The 21,675-nt window shown below is 37.9% G+C and overlaps 1 protein-coding gene across 5 annotated transcripts in view; it reads right to left on the reverse strand.

The window, feature by feature from the left end:
- The window catches only part of LOC108710917 (teneurin-2), a 1,136,107-nt gene that overhangs the window by 172,117 nt on the left and 942,315 nt on the right, over positions 1 to 21,675 (reverse strand). For all 5 annotated transcript variants that reach the window (XM_041586173.1, XM_041586172.1, XM_041586171.1 and 2 more), the window contains one exon: positions 14,120 to 14,221. In XM_041586173.1, coding sequence (XP_041442107.1) covers positions 14,120 to 14,221 — 102 coding nt within the window. The remainder of the gene's footprint in view (positions 1 to 14,119; positions 14,222 to 21,675) is intronic.

The following is a 21,675-nucleotide window of genomic DNA, read 5'->3' on the forward strand; positions in this document are numbered from 1 at the left end:
ATTTATTTTTTGCCATTGAGATTGTTTATCAGCTACAGGTATAGGATCCCTTATCCGGAAACCCGATATCCAGAATGCTCCGAATTACGGAATGGCTGTCTCCCATAGACTCCATTTTATCCAAATAATCCAAATTTTTAAAAAATGATTTCGGTGTAATAATAAAACAGTAGCTTGTACTTGATCCCAACTAAGATATAATTAATCCGTATTGGAAGCAAAACCAGCCTATTGGGTTTATTTAATGTTTAAATGAATTTTTAGTAGACTTAAGGCATGGAGACCCAAATTATGGAAAGATCCGTTATCCGGAAAACCCCAGGTCCCGAGGATTCGGGATAACAGGTCCCATACCCGTACAGTATGTGAATTAGCAATGTGATCAGCACAGTTACTGACTCTAATGCTATTGACAAAAAAAAAGTTGCTTGGGTACTTTTAGAAGCTTTTAAGAGCTGAAGGGGATCATTTTGTGATCCTGATCATGAATTATCACAGAATTAAAGACAAAAACCGGCTGTGCCTTTAGTAGTAGTCCTTCAACGCATAAAAAACGTGTTTTATGGGATCCTGGCATATGAAAAAGTACATGTACAGCAGAGTTTTAAATCAAGTTTAGGCTGTGCTATTGATCCTGTGGAGCCAGCGAGGATTTACATTTTCACTCCAATACAAGGCAACTATGTCATAAATATATTGAGACAGCTACAGGTAATTGTCCAGATGACTGAGACTGCAGTGGATATCATAAGAAAATTAGATGATCTCTTGGAATAAGGGATACAAAGGAGTGGGGGTTGGTTATAGGGTTACGTATCCAAAAAAAAACTATTTTTATGGGACTAATACGGGGGGTGGGGGTTCAGATATGGGCAGGTCCCTTTGTGGCAGTTGTGTAAATATCACTACAGTTGCATTGGTGGCTAAAATAAAACATGTGGGGGTTCACTGGTATTAAAGGAAGGTTTAGCTCATTGATATTGGACTAATTATGTAGGAAAGTGTTTCCTCTGGTATTCTACAGACCGAATAATGGGCCCAAATGTATTCCAAAATTGTTAGATCTGACAAAATGCACCACTTAAATAAGACTACAAACAACAACAACATTTTCGACTATTAATCGTTTCAAAACACATCTTAATTGTTATCCTGCTGTTCTGATTTTTTTTTTTTTTAACAACGGCAACATTCACATTGGCATTTACAGAAATCATTATTAAAATGAAAAATTCGGACAAAATTTGGCTGGCGTTCGTGTCTTCTCAAAGGGATATCATAGCTAAAACAACAAAATGTATTTGTGTGTCTGAGATATAAATGGACATGGCCTCATACCATGCATCATTAATGACTGCTGAAACTAAAACCATTGCAATATACAACATTAAGGTCTATGTAAATGGTTAGGAAGGGGCCGGCAATACAAATGTAAGCACAAGGTTTAAATAGCCACTAATAAAATTGCAGCCACGGCTTATCATATTGGAAAAGCAATAACACTAAACTTGAAAAGAGCTTACGTATTAAAGGGGCAGGATGGAAAAGTGCAAGGAATCTTATTTTCTGGATCAGGCACAAAGAAGCAGGCAACTGTCACACAGGGAGTGCACACAGGTAGGGATGAGTGATATCTTTTTTTGCCCCGTCCAGTGTTGTGATGCAAATCACATTTTTGCTCGACAATTTTGTCATGACATTTTTTTCCAGTGGGGAAAAAAAATTACAAAATTTCACAAGTTTTTCTTGCAATTTGGCTTTAGGTACAAGGCTGAACTCCACTGTGCGTATCCGGACATAGAAGGCAGCGGTTCTGCACAGGGACCTGGCACAAAAGCATTGTGTGAATTGCATGCTAATGGCTGCCCAGTAATAATAGATGATCCTTAAAGTGCATTAGTAACAACTATTATGGAGGTCAGGAAGCATGAATGATATATGAACATATTACAAATGACTCTAAAGGGGAAAAAAAAAGACAATTTGCACATCAGATATTAACTGAAACAGACGGAATATTATAATGTATAATCGATATAACTTAACTGCTAAGTGCTACAATAAACACAACTAGTGAGCAGCTAGACCCTCCTAAATGGGAGCTAACAGCAATACTGCAAATACAATGCATTAAATACTAGGCAACAGTTATCATCTACTTTAGAAAACTCTACAAAAAATACTGCAAGTCTTAACTCTGACCAGTTATTGGCTACACGCCGACAGTAGTATGTAGAAGGTATGGGACCTGCTATCCAGAATGCTCAGGAGCTGGGGTTTTTCCAAATAAGGGATATTTCTGTAATTTGGATCTTCGTCCCTTAAATCTACTAAAAAAAATCTAAACATTAATTAAACCTAAAAGGATCAATTATACCTTAGTTGGGATCAAGTAAAAGTGACTGTTTTATTATTAAAGAGAAAGAGGAAATCATTTAAAAAAAAAAACTGAATTATTTGATTTAAAGAGACCTTTTTATTTGATTTAAAGAGCCTTCCTGTAATCGGAGCTTTCTGCATAAAAGGTTTCCAGATAACAGATGCCATACCTGTACAACAAATGAACACATTAATTCTGGCCTGTACCTAGAATGCCTCTGGCATATACAGTAGCAAATGTATTAGCCTCTTATGATTGGGAGTTAGTGTCTATGGCCTCTTTGTGCTAGAATAAATAAATATTTACACATGCGAATCTGAGCAAGTAGATTCTATACATGCCACAAGTAGTGATGGGCGAATAAATTCGGCAGGCGCAAATTCTGCCGCAAAAATTCGATGGCGTCAAAATTTTTTTGATGTGCGATGGATAAGTCTCTTGCGATAAAAACATTGCGCGTCAACATTATTCGAAAGCCCATTGACTAACGCCCGTGTCAAAATTGACGCGAGCGTCAAAATTCACGTTTCGCTAATTTTTCGCTGTTTCGTGAATTTCGCTGGAAATTTGCAAATTTTTCTGCCAAACAGGACAAATTCGCCAATCACTAGCCACGCGTTGTGTTCACACATACAGTACAGGTATGGGACGTGTTATCCAGAATGCTTGGGGACTTGGAGTTTTCTGGATAATGGATCTTTCCATAATTTGGATCTTCATACCTTGTCTACTAGAAAATCATGTAAACATATAAAAAAATGTTTTTGCTTCCAATAAGGGTTAATTATATCTTAGTTAGGATCAAGGACTAGGTACTGTTTTATTATTACAGAGAAAAAGGGGAAACCATTTTTAAAAATTTTGATTATTTGGATAAAATGGAGTCTATTATGGGAGATGGCCTTCGCGTAATCCAGAGCTTTCTGCATGATGGGTTTCTGGATAACGGATCCCATACCTGTGTATGTATAGAGATTGCTGATAAATGTGAGCAGTTAATGCAGAAAGAAATTCTAACATAAACAATTCTGCACAATGCTGCAAAAGAAACATTTCCTCTGATTATGAAGCGCCCAGACAGCGTCACAAAGTATATGGATTTAGTCTGCGCAGGATCCCAGACAGTAAAAACTGAAGTTCTTAAATGAACTAATACTGTATGATGGAATGCTTGTGTATAGTGCTTTGGTTTCTAAATGACAGTATGACAGACATACAACACAGCAACCCACTGCAGAGAGAAGCACAGTATAATCCTTATCAGCTATAAACATTGTCTCCACAAAAGAGAATATATCAATCAAATGGCTCCTGAGACACAAAGCATATCCTTTAAAGTATATCATTATGGAAATGTTTAAACTGTGTTGTTCTCTCATTTTAAAGCACTCAAGGATGCCTCATGGTGTGATGAACAGTACATAAATATAATTTGTTCCTGCTCGCTGCTTTTACACGGGGGACTCTCACTTTTGAAGGACATTAGAATGTATTCACTGATGTAAGTGAGACTGGGAGCTCGGTGTTGGTTGGTTTATTGTTTATGTATGTGTGCCTTTACAATGGGAGGTGAAGAGAGTCAGCTGTGAAATGTCGAGCCTTTATAATGTGTTAATAATCTGCAATGACTGCAGAGACCATAAGGGACAAACTTGCTATTTATTACCATTTGGGGAGGATTGGGGATTTGTGAATATCTTTAGAGACAGAAAGTTGTCTTTTACGCCAGTTGACATTAATGGGGGTTATTTATCAAAGTCTGATTTTATCTCAACATTTTCTCCTGCAAACTCCGCTTGGTTTTTTACGCTTATTTATTATTACATTGTCCTGAAAATTTGCTTTGCAGGAAAAATTCATATTTTCATGTTTTTTTTCGGATTTTTCACCCGAAAACGTATTTCTTATGTTATTTGCCCAACGATTTTAGGGTATTGCACGAAACCCAGCGCACATCAAGAAATCATTGGGACTTCTCCCATTGACTTATATGCAACTTCGACAGGTCTGAGATGCCGGATTTTCACAATTTTTTAAGGTTTTTCACCAGAAAACTCAGATTTTTTATGTTACTTGCACAAAAACATCGGGGTATTGCACAAAACCCAGCGCACATCAAAAAATCATTGGGACTTCTCCCATTGACTTATATTCAACCTCGACAGGTCTGAGATGCTGGATTTTCTGATTCAGACTTTACCATCCTCGGGTTTAATAAATTCTGAAATTTATAAAAAAAAAATTATAAAAAAAAAACCCAAAAAACGAATTTTTTGGTGATTTTTGTATTCAGAGTTTAGTAAATAACCCCCTAATGAGTGGAAGCAAGCAACATATAGGTCCTTGCAGCATCTACCAGGACTGATTTTCTGTTCTGTGTTGTAAAAAGATTCTTTTAAGAGTTGTATTATACCTCAAAGCTGTTTAACATTCAGATTCGAAAATACACTACATCTCAAACCTGTTGAGGTCATGTACTGTATAAGTCAACGGCAGATGTCCTTGAAGTTGTTTCTTGACATCATGATCTACGTTGGATAATCCAAAAAGTCAGGGTTATCATCCTATAATTAGTAATGGGCAAATCTGTACCCCGCAAAATTAGCGAAACGGCTAAAGATTTCTAAAACGAATTGGAGTCAATAGGCGGCAAAATAATTTAGAGGCGCATCAATTTTGACGCAAGCTACAATTTTTATACGAGTGACTATTTGGTCCAAATGCATTAAAAGTCAATGGGGATTTGGTCTCCCTTTTTTGAAGCTTGTTATTCTAATATAGGTGATCAAATAGGACGGTTTCTCCATTTATAAGATGTGCTTTCAGACATTCCAGTCAATGAATGGACATTTTTCTTTATTTCTTTCAATATGTTTACATCCACTGGCTTAGTTAATTTTAGTTAGTTGTTGTCAGTCTCATTAAATGGTATTTAGTTTTTAATAATTTTATGCCATTGTATCGATTATAACTTGTCTTTCATCTGCATAAAATTTGCTGTCATACTGTTATTATTTGTTTATCATGAAAATCAAATAAAATATTTTCAAAATGTTAAAAGTCAATGGGCGTCAAATAATTTTAACGCACACCAAATTTTTTTTTGACGTGGTGGATTTTTCGCTGGTGAATTGTCGCCGCAGTTTCGACAAATTAACAAATTAATTCATTTGCAGCAAAACGTAGAATTTATTCGCCCAACGCTATCTATAATCTGAAAAAAGTTGAGTTTTTGCAGAAATAATTCAATCAAATTGAGTTCTCAATCATACGAATTGGCGCTCGATTATGCTATTTTGTTGCTCCGGGTTTGTTCCAGAAGAATTATTGATAAATGAGTTCAATTCATGGAAGGGCGTTAGGTTGACTTTGTTTACAGAAAAATATTAGATACATTTGAGTTTTAGTAAATCAGCTGGATTTCTCCTGCAATGCAAAAGCACGCCAATGCTAATTGGCTCCTACAACTGACACTAGTGTGCGTGTTATAAGGACCTTAGAATGTAAGCTTTGCTGGGCCTGGGATTTATATGAATAATATTATAAAAACATGGATTTGTACTTTGCTTTGCATGTGCACTACTTAACTTTCAGCAAATGACAAGACTGGTTAATGACATTTGCAAGTTTTAAGGAGTTAAACTAAGCTTTAAACCTTCATTCAGTATCATGTATCAGACTGTGATTAATAGCATAGTAACAAATGTAATGGTTTTATTCATTTTACTGTATATAAATGACACGTCACTTTTTTTTTTTAAACCCCATAATGCGTTTGAAAGTCCAAAATATATGTTCTTTGAAAAGGAACAAAAGAAGATGATTTTCACCTTTGAATCCAGGACGATTCCCTTTCATCTTAATATCCTTTCGTAATTACAGGGGACAGACGTAGGAGTTAATCTCCCATTAACTGGAAAGAGTGTGTTTAAGATTTAGATATCAAATGAATCAGATAAGGAAGATATGATGTGTGAAGATAAGTGTGCATGATTTAAGTAATGGGAAAAATATTCACAATTATGCAAACAGGTATGGGACCGGTTATCCAGAATGTTCGGGGCCTGGGGTTTTCCACATAACAGATCTTTCTGTAATTTGGATCTTCATACCTAAAGTCTACTAGAAAGTAGGGATGCACTGAATCCAGGATTCGGTTCGGGATTCGGCCAGGATTCTGCCTTTTTCAGCAGGATTCAGATTCAGTTGAATCCTTCTGCCTGGCCGAACCGAAGCCGAATTGCGTGACTTGTTGTCTCAGAACAAGAAAGTAAAAAAAGTTTTCCGCTTCCCACCCCTAATTTGCATATGCAAATTAGGATTCGGATTCGGTTCGGCATTGGGCCGAATCTTTCTCATAAGAATTCACAGGTTTGGCCAAATCCAAAATAGTAAATTCGGTGCATTCCTACTAGAAAATCATGTAAACATTAAATAAACCCTATAGGCTGGTTTTGCTTCCAATAAGGATGGCTCAAGTACAAGGTGCTGTTTTATTATTACAGGAAATCATGTTTAAACAATTGGATTATCTGGATAAAATGGAGGATCAGTTTTGGCTTAATGGCACATCTCACTCAAATAAATGGAAATATGAAGAGGAAGAACAGTCTGTGAGCAGCGTATAGTTACACATCAAAGCTAAGGACTGCACTTCGCCTGGCTGTGGCTGTGAAGCTGTCACTGGCGAATTTTCACCGGTTTGTAAATTTGCCCCATAGACATCATTAGAATGAAGTTTTCAGAGGTGAAATATATATAGGCAAAGGTGTAAATTCTTAATTAGGTAGGGCAATCTAATAGGGAACTATTGCTTTTGAGGTAACATGAGGTTACCAGAAGGGGTCACTTGTGCCACTCATTTTGCTTGTTTTACATAAAAGGACAATGAACACACCTGCAATGCTTGTGGTGCCACCTTAAGTAAACTAGGTGTTTTGGGGTTTGTTCATGAGTAAAGAAAGTTTTATTGTAATCCAGGGACATCTATTGCACAAATATGCAGATAAGCTCATGTCTTTGAAATGCTAGGCATTTATTCTCATAAAGGGATTGTGATGGTGGGTTGCAATGGGATTCTTTTTTCTTCATCTATGGCTGATTTTCAAAGGTTTTACATAACATGGCAGCCTTGCTCTTTGTGAAAATGGATATTTGTAATTCTTATCAAAGTCTCTCGGTAGCTATTAATATAAATTATTGCCAGGTACAACTCAATACTCTGTTCCCCTGACTCATACCTTAAAAGCAATGGAGGAATTATTACTCTGCTACATGGTCTGCCATGGAAAAGGTGGGTTATAACATTTTAACATTTCCATCTACTAGTTTAACTCATGAAATCTATGCGGCAATCATGGAAACATGGCATCTGGATGACTCCGCATTGCCAATTACTTCATTACACCTGACGAAGGGGGAACGCCCTCCGAAACGTTGTTTGACGCAATAAACATACCAGGGGTAGGACCCCGGTTTAATTTGCTCCGTGTGCCGGGCCTTTTTCCTTACGTCAGTTTCATGGCAACATGTCCCTTTATGGAAGATAATGATTATTGCTGAATATCGAGGAATACAACATTAGCTCAGATGTACAGACACATTCTTGTTGCCTACTGAAATGTTTCTTAACTGGGAAAGCCACAAAAACATAACTTAAGCTTTTTGAAAAGTAAACAATTTCAAGCAAATTAAATTAAAAAATATGCAGACTTTTCATGATTTTTAATGGTTTCTGACAGTTCCCTAAGCCAAGCCCCCTGCTCTCCTGTTGATCTGTCTGACTACTTTGATGAGCTGACTGACTTCTGTTACTTTGTATCAGCAGCCATCTGTCCTCGGCCTGCATCCCCCAAACTCCACAATCCCCGGCACACGTGATTTCAATAAGGAACGGAACATCACAGTGCAATGCATTGTGGGTTATGTAGTTCCTGCATGCTGTCTGTAAGCTGTGGAGTAGTTGATACAATTTGTAACATCAGTGTTTAGTCCCTCCTTCCCTGCCAGGATTTCAAATGATGCAGAAAGAGAAGAACTGTTAAATAGCTGGATTTCAGCATAAAAAATGGCATTTATTCATACCTTTTGAAAAAACAGGTAACTGTGATGGGCATATAAGGGGTTTCTGTGTTATGTGGCCTCTTTATCAAATTTTGGTTTGGAAGCCGGAGTTCCCCTTTAATATCTCATATACAGTGGATTGCTTGACACAATATAATTATTTACCTTTGATGATGTTCCATAAGCAGGCAGCTCCCTGCCTGGTGACATTGTTTTTTAAAGACCTGCTTCCATAGTTGCTTCATTACACTTATCAGACGGCCATTAATACAGCTGTAGCCATTTATGTGTGAAGATGTGTCGCCCCCAAAGCTTTTTTTTTTCTATTCTGCTTAATGTATTTAATTTAGTTTCCATGAGAACAAATCACTACAAGACAATTTGTCAAAGGTCAAGACAATTATGTATACTTTTGTTTTTCTGCTGCAGAGAGAATTTTTTTTCCTTATTTTGCAAAATGCTGTTGTGCATTCTCATCGACAACAAAATATTTTTAAGCTCATAGCTTCTGAGATGCATTCAAACCAATACATACAACATTGTATGAAAGAAACCTTTGTAGAACTCCACTCACTCAAGAATTAGTAAAAAAGCCATGGAAAATACCGGGAACTTTGCACAATTGAAAAAATAAATCCAAGCTATGGAATTCCATGGTATATCCCATGAGTGGATTTCAAGAAGATTTTTTGAATCATGAAAAAATCTCCCCTTAAGAAGCTACAAGTAGTGATGGGCGAATTTATTCGGCAGGCGCGAATTCGCGGCGAATTTGCGCGTTTCGCCGGCAGCGAATAAATTTGCGAAACCCCCGCGAAAATTCATGGCAAAAATTCGCCGGCGTCAAAAAATGTTTTTTCGAAAAAACGGGCGCTGGCGTCGAAAAAACGGGCGCTGGCGTCAAAAACGAGACGCCGGCGCCGTTTCGCAAATTCGCCCATCACTAGCTACAAGCTTTTAAGCATCTAGACCTGCATTAAAGGGATACTGTCATGGGAAAACATGGGGTTTTTTTTTTTCCAAAACGCACCAGTTATTAGTGCTGCTCCAGCAGAATTCTGAACTGACATCCATTTCTCAAAAGAGCAAACAGATTTTTTATATTTAATTTTGAAATCTGACATGGGGCTAGACATGTTGTTAAGTTTCCCCGATGCCCCCAGTCATGTGACTTGTGCTTTGATAAACTTCAGCCACTCTTTACTGAAAGTTGCAGTAATATCACCCCCTCCCTTTCATACCCAGTCTAACAACAGAACAATGGGAAGGTAACCAGATAGCAGCTCCCTAACACAAGATTACAGCTGCCTGGTAGATCTAAGAACAGCACTCAATAGTAAAATCCAGGTCCCACTGAGACACCTTCAGTTACATTGAGCAGGAAAAACGTTGTGTTTGAGATCCAAATAAAACACTTTTGTTTTAGCACAATTGCAACAGTATGTGCCATCCTACTTCTTCACTATATGAAATAGCAGCCTCCCAGAAAGCAATTCAATCCTAAAGTGCTGGCTCTTTCTGAAAGCACATGACCAGGCAAAACAACCTGAAATGGCTGCCTACACACCAATACAAATATTACAAATAAAAAAACTTGGTTGATCCGCCTCCAGAGTGATATCACTCCCATCCGCTGGTGACTTCATATCCAGTTTGTGCAGGTCCTGGTCGTGTTAAAGTTGTGGGTAGGTTCAGGTAGCCAGGACAGGCACCTTAATAGCAGGGCAGTGGGTCCAGGTCGGGTTAAAATTTAGCTGGTCTGGGTTGGGCATGGGTTTGCCCAACTGGACCCCTGCAGGACTCTATGCCCATGTCCCAAAGGTTCATCTTTTTGATACTTTCTGGGCAAACCTATTTCTGTGTTCACTTCTAATCTGTACTCAATATAAGAAACACATATGTTTAAAATGAACAGGCTTAATTGCTTCTGTATCTGAGAGAGACAGCATTTTGTGATGACTTATGCACAAACTAGATGACTTGGATGGAATGCTAAATTACAGTACTCTTCTAACCTGCAGTACACATTAGCACTGGCTGGATTAGATTCTCATTTGTGTTAGGGGAACGGTTAAGTAGAGGGAAATGAGGCATAGACTGACATGTGGTTACATATGCATGGACAGATGTAGCTCACTTGTATAGACATATTGACAAGAGATTTCTAAAGCAACAACTCGCACAATGTTCAAATAGTCTAAAAAACCGAATGGCCTGGTATTTGGAATGTTCTGAGCTCTGGTCCACAGGGTGCCTGTTCCATTTACCTCAACAAATTAGGTCTAAAGGTAGGAAGAAGCAGAAGAGAAGGGAGTTTTAAACCATCCATCTTGTCAGGCATGCACATTTTTGATACATTTGCACACAAGTTGTGGTGTTTATAGGTATGCCCAACGTTCCTTGTTTTTTTTTGTGGGTGCGTCATGGGATTTCGACGTACAGGTGAAGCCACTTGGATTTGTGTGTTAAATGCGTCATGACTCAGAATAAACTGAAGAAACTATGTTATCTGAAGTCATCTAAACTCATTTAATGCATTTAACCTTTTCATTAGCAAACCAGAGCACCGTTGTTCACAATGGTGTAAGCTTTAATTTTCTGTGTTAAATGGGATAAATAGGGTAAATGCGTTTAGATATTCTGTGTTAAACACACGAGCCAAAGTGGCTTCATCATTCGCAATGTAGTTGAATAGATGCCAAATGTTTCTTTGAGAGCTACTGTAAGTATTCTCTTTGGTTTCCTAAATGTTATGGAGGTGTTTCTTCATTACGTTTAATGTTGCTGATCTTTTTCCTGGTCATTGACTGTGACTCTCCTCTGACTGACCAACCACTGCCTGATCTTGACTTTACATGAATGCAGCCTGTCTTCACATCTTAGTCCTAAATCCAGGATTTACTACCTCTAACTCTTCTGGACACTCCTGGAACTTCTACTAGTCCTTCTATCACAGCAAAGCAGTTCTGTTCCAACCCTACTATAGCTAGTAGATTAGGTTATTACCTTCAGTTTCCAGCTCCACTAAAGTTCTGCCATGACATAACTCCTAATGCCTGATTAGTTAACACTTTTCTGAATTAGATTTTAGTATAGCTCTACAAAGTGTCCAATAACTTTAAAAACTATATCCATCAGGGGGTGATATCACCCCCTGATATCACGGCCCATCCCCATGACATTGCTACCCACCCCTCGGCTCGGAGTTTCTAAAGCTAATAGGTGGCAAACCTAATCCATCTGTTATAATGGAGTTGCCCTGAATTATTTTACTGTAATGTAATACAGGATATAGAGCTATAATTAATGTACAATGTGATTTATAATTAAGTCTTCTTGAAGCAGGTAGACTTGTGTGCAAAGATCATCTGAAAGTGAAGCTCAAAGTCTATAAGATTTGCTCCTCACATGAATTACTGGCACAATCATACTACTCAGTTTAAACATGTGGCATGGATGCCGCATTATGTTACCTTATTGTTTTGAGTTTATTAATAGAATTGTCATGCCTTTCAATGCTCCTATCATGCAAATATTTTCATTCTCTCATGAAGAAGCTGCCACAGAGATCCTTGGTAACCATCACTAGTAACCACAGGTCAGACTGTAAATCTAATCACAACTGTTATTCTGTACGCTAACAAAAGAGGAGACGGGGACAAATGAAGCTGAATTCATGTGTCTGTGATGATAGCACTCCAAGACATGGAAACACAATCAAGTTAAATGGCCTAGGTAGGCAGAGGGACTATATGCTTGTTTTCTTTTCATTTAAACCCCTTTTTTTCTGAATCAGCTTCAGGTAACAATGATACCCATTGACTTTTATGGTGGAACAAGTGATGACATGTTTCACTCACCTTTTAGCTCTATATAAAAACATATAATTCTGCCATATATACTATTATGTTTTAAAGCTGAGGGCATCTAGTAGACCACACAGATCCAGTGCAGCGTATTTTCATTTACCATGTGCAGTGAGGCATCCCCTGCTTCATAAGTACAAAGTCATGTATGATCTAATTGTACTGTAAGATCCTGAACTTTGTATCATGTAACAGAAACCAGAGTGCTAATAATAAAAGGTTGGATACTCTATTTACATTGTGACCAGAGCAGCTCCATAGAAATGGTTTTAAATGGGAATTACATGTAATATTAATTAAGATATAACATGTTCAGCTATCATTTGTCACTGTTTCATTGCCTGAACTTACCCTAAATGGGATGTCAGCTAATTAATTTCCTACGCTGTTTGCATCAAATCTATGTTTGGTTGTGAACATTCATTATAATTATGTTTCTTTACATTCAGTTTGTAGAACAGACAGCCTTCTGGTATTCCATTCCTTCAATTGGTATACAGGTATGGGATCCGTTATGTGGTAACCGGTTATCCAGAAAGCTCCAAATTATGGTAAGGGCATCTTCCAAAGACTCTATTCTAAACAAATAATTCTAATTTTTAAAAATGATTTCCTTTTTCTCTGTAATAACAAAACCTTCTACTTGCTCCTAATTAGGATATAATTAATCTGTATTGGAGGCAATGCAGTCAATGTTTCAATTATTTTTAGTAGACTAAAGTATGGAGATCCAAATTATGGAAAACCACAGGCCCCAAGCATTCTGGATAACAGGTCCCATACCTATACTCAGGTTCAGACTGGGGGCCACTGGGGCTCTGCGCATGCACGAAAGCACGCTTACACGTACTGTTTATGCTGTGACTGGCAAAGGGAGGACGAGAGGAAGAGGAGCAGGGTGCAGATCTGGGCTGGCAGGGCCCACAAGAATCAGTACATGTAATTGCACTTTCGCGCATGCGCGCACTGTTTGTCGTGACAGGCAAAGAGAGGAAGAGACGCGTGTGCGCATGCAAAGGGAGGACGAGAGGAAGAGGAGCAGGGTGCGGATCTGGGCCGGCAGGGCCCACAAGAACCAGTACATGTAAGAGCGCTTTCACGCATGCGCACTGCTTGCCGTGACGGCAAAGAGAGGAAGAGACGCATGTGCATGCACGAAAGCATGCTTACACGTACTGTTTTTGCTGCGACCGGCAAAGGGAGGACAAAAGGAAGAGGAGCAGGGTGGTGATCTGGGCCGGCGGGGGCCCACAAGAACCACCGGCAGGGGCGCTCTGCCAATGAGGCGAGTTGAGACACTCGCCCCAGGTGGCAGTGCCTACCCTGGTTGCCGAATTTCCGGTATTCAACCCGGAAATTCAGCTCATTGAAGGCTACCTTGTGCAGCAAAATGGGCAAGTTTTTTTCCTGGTGTCCAGTCTGACCCTGCCTGTATAGGTTCTAGTAGCTTGTCTTGCTGTAGTTCCGGTACAGTATGTTGCATAATTGTTCCTAATTTTGTCCCTTATGTCTGTTAGGTTCCTAATGGATTCTTTTTTACTAATGTGCAAGCATATATCAAATCGGCTGGGACAGTAGAGGTAAAGAGTCATCTTACAATTAAAGAAAAAAAAGTGCAAATGTTCTAACATTATAATTTACACCATTTTTTAGGCTGTGTCACCCCTATAATTCTTCTTTATCTACAGATGAAATTGTGTAAATATTAATAACTTTATGATCAGGGCAGCCTTGGCAGTCTCAAAATGTAACTGATAATACCAACCTGCTATTAGCAGTTTTGTGTATCTGCAAAACAGTTTAACAATACCTTTTGCACAGTCTGCTCCATGGAATCCTGGGAAACAGTGGCAGACCCCTGACACACATTCACCGTTACCATGACAATTTCGAGGACAATCCTGAACAGAATCTGAGAGGAAAAATAAATAATTTTTTTTTTGTATTTTTTTTTTTTTTTTACAGTACAAGGACATTGTCCTCCCTAAAGGAAAAAAAATAGTTAGGTTTCACTAGAACACATCATTAAAATGCATAAAAAAGAAAATATTTTCAAAGCAAACAATATAAAAATACAAGAGTGCTTATTAACGATAGAAAAAGAACAAAAGAGTTAAAACAATGAAAATATGTGCTTGATAACAAACAGTGGAGGGAAGAAATGCTGCATTCGTTTAGAAAGAAGGAGAAGTCGTCAGGGTCATGGACATCAATTGTATATAAAAGATGTGACTGGAGCCTACGAGGGGGTGCAAGGAATGTGTTCAGCATATGTTTTATTTCAATTTGTCTCTGCATCCAATTGAAAAGATGCAATTCATTATCTGTCAGTCTTTATCAATGTCAGATGGCCCACCACAGTACCAGAACAAAACTAGGTGGGCTCAGTTTCTAGTGGGCTCTCCTGCTCCTAACCCTTTTGCATATATCACAGTCATTCTATATTTCTGTAGGGAAAGAACAGGAGATGTAAATGGCAGGAAAGAAATAGCATTAGGATAATAATGAGGCTGAGCAAAGAGCAGAGTGAAAACAGTTTGGTGAGTGGGCCTATGGGCTAATGCAGGGGTCCCCAAACATGTTTTCCAATGAGCCACATTCAAATGTAAAAAAAAAGTTGGTGAGCAACATATGCATAAAAAAAGTTCCTACTGGTGTCAAATATAGCCTGAGATTTGCTATTGGTAGCCCCTGTGGAAACTGGAAGCATATAGGAGGCTCTGTTTGGCAGTACACTTGTAGCACCTGCTTTGAGGGGTCGGTGAGTAACATGTTGCTCACGAGCTACTGGTTGGGGATCACTGGTCTAATGGTTTCTGGAGGACCCTTGGCATCCAAGTCTGAGCTTTTTATACCAAAGCCATATTCAATTCCTAATTCTGCAATATTCAGGTGCCTTTGAAAATAATAAAAGATATTTAAAGGGAATGCCAACCCCAAAAATATGTTTTGCCAAACAAAGAAAATAATATTCTAAGCAATTTTGCAATATACATTCATTATTAAATGTCTTATGCCAAATGGTATTTAAGTTATTTGTATATGTATTGCTACTGAAAGCAGTGTTTGTCTGTCCCTTTCTATTCTCCACTTTGGTGGCTCAGACTGCTTATATAATGTAAGACAAGTCAGCTGATTGACAAACCTGTCTTTGATTGGGAGCGCAGACTTATGCAACCAGGAGTTATGCAAGTACTGCTTTCAATAGCAATTGTTTTTACATATCACTTAAATTCTGGAAATTATCTTTTCTTTTATTGGGCATTTTTTATTTTAGGGTTAGCTTGCCCTTTAAGGTTGCCATATAATGACAAGTACATTTTCTTCTTATCCCTGTTAAGGTTCAAAAACCAAAATAATTCTTGGCCCAGCATTATTATTATTATCTGCTGGTGTGAATTCTAATCCAAAATACCAATCACATATAGGAGTCATGATCTATAATGTCTCATGAACACAGATATTGTCAATCTCTTTTCTCAGAGATGTTTCGTTGCATGTTGTCCTGTAAATTTCTCCTAGAATTAGAGATTTTGCCTAGCTTTTTGATGGTGTTTTTCCCCTGTAATTCTTATCCTTTTAACAAAAATCACAAAATGTTACATTAAAGGGAATCAAAACATTGAAGATAATATTTATTATTCTAGAATAACAAATATTGGCATCAAATACATTTTACACATTTTTCTGTAAATGGCAATAAATAATCTTATCGAGTACAGGTATGGAATCCGTTATCTGGAAAACCAGTTACCCAGAAAGCTCCAAATTATGAGAAGACCATCACCCATAGAGTTCATTTTGATCAAATAATTCACATTTTTAAAATTCTTTCCTTTTTCTCTGTAATAATAAAACAGTCACTTGTACAGGTATGGGACCAGCTATCCAGAATGGGGTTTTCTGGATAATGGCTCTTTCTGTAATTTGGACCTACATACCTTAAATCTACCGGAAATCACGTAAACATAAACCCAAAAGTCTGGTTTTGCTTCCAATAAGGATTATTAGTGATTGGCGAATTTATTCGGCAGGCGCAAATTTGTGGCAAATTTCGACGTTTTACCAATGGCGAATAAATTTGCCGGCATCAAAGCTTTTTTGATGGCGGTGACAATGAAACGGACACCCATTGACTTTAATGTGCATCAAAAGTCACCAGCGTTTCGTGGCGAATCGAAAAGGGACAAATTCGCCCATCACTATTAATTATATATTAGTTTGGATCAAGTACAAGCTACTGTTTTAATATTACAGAGAAAAAGGCTACAATTTTTTAAAAAATGTATTATTTGTTTATTATAGAGTTTATTGGAGGCAGCCATTGTCTTGTTCAGCGAACATATCCAAATGTTATTATCCAGAAAGCTGGCAACGCATATCTCCCACAGAACTCGAGCCTACGTTTGCAACACATTTAATGCAATCATCCAAGTACTACTGTACTTAAGCAGACTTGACCTTTCCGAGGAAAACTGTTGAGAGCAGTAATTGAAAGGCTCCTTTTGGATTTTAGAAGGGTATTAAAATATTAAAGATAATTAGAAAACGCTGAACACGAATAGGACATGATCTTCTGGCCATTGAGGGAACGGTTTCTTGATGTATATGGAATATGTTTAATTTTTCTTCTTGAGAAAGGAAGTACAGCTGGGAGACCCTAGGCAATCACATGCCACATGTGCAGTAGCCCTAAAGGATTTGTCGGGCCGGCTTCATCTAATCTCCTGGTTAATGAAGGATCAATGGCTGATTATAAACAGGTTAATACTTACACTCTCTTACCTCCATGCTCCATCTGAACAGATGCATTATGCATGGTGGTTTAAATCACTGTTACACTGAATCATTGCTAATCTGCAGGATGTCATTTTCCTCTTGGTGAGGTCTCACAACCCTAGACTGGATCATACAGGTGAAACATTGTGCAAAATGCAATAGTGCCATTCCCTAGCCAACATTAGGATACTAAGGCAGAACATATTTTCTGTCTCGCATAAGTAGTGGGATGGAATTCTTGATCTTAGAACAGTCTGCAGGGAGGTTGAGATATTCAGTTTTACTTTACAACGTCTACAGAAATTATTAGTTAACATATACAAGCCCGAAATCCAGCCTTACTGATCAATGTTACTAACAACCGACTAGGTCCTGGGCACATGGTTCTGCTGAGCGATCACCTCCAAGGAGCATGGGAGAGAACATGAAGCATCCAAACAACAGCTACGTTTTTAACAGTGGGGTTGTGTTGTAGTAAAGGGGCAGTGGCCAGTGGTGTAGAATTAAATAATACCGGACAATAAGGGGCAGATTAATCAATGGTCGAAGTGAAATTTCTTATTAAAAAAAAATCGAATTTCAAGCTAATTTGTGTTTACTTCAACTAGGGAATATTTGAAATTCTAATCGAATTTGAAAAAACAAATTTGAAAGTTATCGTGTACTGTCTCTTTAAAGGAGAAGGAAAGCTACGGAGGCATTTTATAGCCAATAGATTAGCTGCAATAGTGCAGGCTAGAATGCTATATTTATTCTGTAGAATATTTTACCATACCTGAGTAAATAGCTCTAGAAACTCTCTGTTTGTTTAGAATAGGAGCTGCAGTATTAATGTGGTGTGACATCACTTCCTGCCTGAGTCTCTCCCTGCTCTGCGCTCAGATTACAGTAGAGAAGGGAGGGGAGCGGGAAGAGGAGCAAACTGAGCATGCTCTTGCCCAGGGCAATGAGGTTTAAGCTGAAGGCAGGAAGTCTGATACAGAAGCCCATGTGTACACAATAGAAGGAAAGAAATGCAGTGTTTCATTTGACAGGTGACTCAGAGCAAGATTACTTTGGGGGTTTACTGGTATATTTAGATGGACCTTTCTGATAAGGCTTACTTAGTTTTAACCTTTCCTTCTCCTTTAAAAATTAGACTTCGACCATACGCCATCTAAAACCTGCCGAATTGCGGTTTTGGCCTATGAGGGACCTCCTGCAACCAATTTGGAGTCAATTGGTGGACTTTGAAAAATCAAAGGTTTTTTTGGGAAAAACTTTGAATCGTACAATTCGAATGCGCTATTACTTCGTTTCGTAAGATTCAAATCTGATCGAAAGTGGTCTTTTTGAATTCGAATTTAGAAGTTTTCAAATTCGAAATTCAACCCTTGATAAATGTGCCCTCTAGTTCACCTATAACTTTACTCATATGTCACACGCACACACCTATTTACTTCCCTTTCATTGAGCATCTTCATTATTATAACTTTTTCTGAAATGCAGTCTATCCCCACAACAGTCTAGCGATTTTAAAATACTATAGATAAATTCCTGATCTGTATTCACAGATACGATATGTACATGTAAATGGTGGATCACTGGTTATCATCAATGCTTTGACCTGTATGTGGTTACCTTCTGAGTACTCTGGCTTCCTCTCTTATTCAAGAAACATACAGGTAGATAACCTCACTCTTAAACCATTGTATGTGTTTGAACACTTGCCATGGGAATTAACATGGCTGACAACAAACCAGCTACAAAGGTTGCAACTCTGTACAGGTATAGGACCTGTTATCCACAATGCTCGGGACCTGGGGGTTTCCGTAATTTACATCTTCATACCTTAAGTCTACTAGAAAATCATGTAAACATTAAATAAACCCAATAGGCTGGTTTTGCTTCTAGTAAGGATAAATTATATCTTAGTTTGGATCAAGTTCAAGATACTGTTTTTTTATTACAGAGAAAAAGGAAATATTTTTTTAAAATTTTGGAATATTTGGATAAAATGGAGCCTACGGGAGATGGCCTTCCCATAATTCGGAGCTTTCTTGATAAAGGGTTTCTGGATAATGCATCCCATACCTGTAATTAGTGTGGGCGAATTTATTCAGCAGGGGCGAATTCGCAGCGAATTCCTGTGATTTGCCGCTGGCGAATAAATTTGCAAAACCGCCGAAAAAATTCGCTGGCGTCAAAAAAAATGTCGCCATCGAATTTGCGAGGCGCTGGCGCTGTTTCGCAAAGTTTTCACTGTTTCGGGAATTTTTCTGGAAATTCGTGAATTTTTCGGCAAAGCAAAACGCCCCAAATTCGCCCATCACTACCTGTAATAAATGTCCGCTTTTTTCTACTGTTGCATTCTTTTTTAACATCCAATGCCAAGTTTTCTAGTCCATTTCTGTTTGATGTTGGTTTTCCAGATATAACTTCATTCTAAACTACTGATGATACTGTTTTACTTAGTGGTAATAAAATGATAATAAAATTGTACTTTGCCTGATGAAGGGGCCTGTGTGCTCTGAAAGCTTGCAATTGTTACTTATTCAGTTAGCCAATAAAAGGTGTCACCAAACTTTACATTGTCTACTGTTTTAATAGTAATACAAAAAATTCATGGTTTTTAGACAGTTTTTTTGTGTGTAGACTTCATTTACCATATACTGAAGGGCAGCCTTGGATGTGTTCTCTATTGGGAACTGATTTATGTAAAACACTCTTAGATTTACTTTGTGAAATTCTTTGATAAATATGCAGCAAAAGTAAATACTGAATTTAGATTTTCAAGTGTTTATTGTATAAATTTAGCTTAGAGGTGTCTTTCCCACCCAAGGCAAATTTGATGATGATAAATTGGTTGGTTACCAATCATCTTGAGGAAAACTAGAAGTCAAAGTTGACACTATTAAAATCCATATTATACAATCTGGGACAGGTACAATTTATTAGCAAGAAGCTTGTTTATTATTTCCCAACTGAAGCACCAGAATATGTTAAGGGGTTGGCTTATATGGCTCTCTACAAGAACCAGTAAGAAACTTAAAAAAAGGAATGAATATCACCTTTTATTTGCAGCTTTATGGAAATACGTTTTTTTTTATCTCTGTTTCGAATTGAACGCTCTTGTGAGCAGCGCTGTGAACATCTTATTAATCTTGGAAAAATACTTTGAATTAATTAGACAGTAGAGAATACGACTGGAAAGTAGTTGACTATGCAGCAAGTGTATGCATTAAGATGATTCTGTTAGTATTCAACTGGTTCTTCTGACATAACCTTTGGGGCAACTCAAGCTTTCTTTTACATGAAAAGTTTCAATATCTTGACAATTAAAAATGAGGCAGAAATGATGCACACGTAGCAGGACTGACCTGATTAATTATGCATGAAAGCAGGGAAACCATGGAAAATATTGTCTCTCTCTCTCTCTCTCTCTCTCTCTCTCTCTCCATCTATATACATATATATATATATATATATATATATATATATATATATATATATATATATATATATATATATATATATATATATATATATATATATATATATATATATATATATATATAGTCATATGAAAAAGTTTGGGAACCCCTCTCAGCCTGCATAATAATTTGCTCCACTTTCAACAAAAAAGATAACAGTGGTATGTCTTTCATTTCCCAGGAATATCTGAGTACTGGGGTGTTTTCTGAACAAAGATTTTTAGTGAAGCAGTATTCTGTTGTATGGAATTATATCAAATATGCAAACATGTAGGTACCCTGTTAATTTTGCTAATTATGCATGTAACTGCTCAATACTGATTACTGGCAACACCAAATTGGTTGGATTAGTTTGTTAAGCCTTGAACTTCATAGGGAGGTGTGTCCAATCATGAGAAAAGGTATTTAAGGTGGCCAATTGCAAGTTGTGATTCTGTTTGACTCTCCTCTGAAGAGTGACAGCATGTGATCCTCAAAGCAACTCTCAAAAGATCTGAAAACAAAGATTGTTCAGTATCATGGTTTAGGGGAAGGCTACAAAAAGCTATCTCAGAGGTTTAAACTGTCAGTTTCAAGTTTAAGGAATGTAATCAGGAAATGGAAGACCACAGGCACAGTTGCTATAAAACCCAGGTCTGGCAGGCCAAGAAAAATACATAAGCGGCATATGCAGAGGATTGTGAGAATGGTTGCAGACAACCCAAAGATCACCTCCAAACACCTGCAAGAACATCTTGCTGCAGATGGTGTATCTGTACATTGTTCTACAATTCAGCGCAATTTGCACAAAGAACATCTGTATGGCAGGGTGATGAGAAGAAGCCCTTTCTGCACTCACACCACAAACAGAGTCACTTGTTGTATGCAAAGCTCATTTAGACAAGCCACAGTCATTTTGAAACAAAGTGCTTTGGACTGATGAGACAAAAATGTAGTTATTCGGTCATAACAAAAGCACTTTGTATGGCAGAGAAAGAACACCACATTCCAAGAAACCTACTGTCGAATTTGGTGGAGGTTCCATCATGCTGTGGGACTGTGTGACTAGTTCAGGGACTGGGGCCCTTGTTAAAGTTGAGGGTCGGATGAATTCAACCCAATGTCAACAAATTCT

Source organism: Xenopus laevis, chromosome 3L (genome assembly GCF_017654675.1).
Source record: "Xenopus laevis strain J_2021 chromosome 3L, Xenopus_laevis_v10.1, whole genome shotgun sequence".
Taxonomy (NCBI): domain Eukaryota; kingdom Metazoa; phylum Chordata; class Amphibia; order Anura; family Pipidae; genus Xenopus; species Xenopus laevis.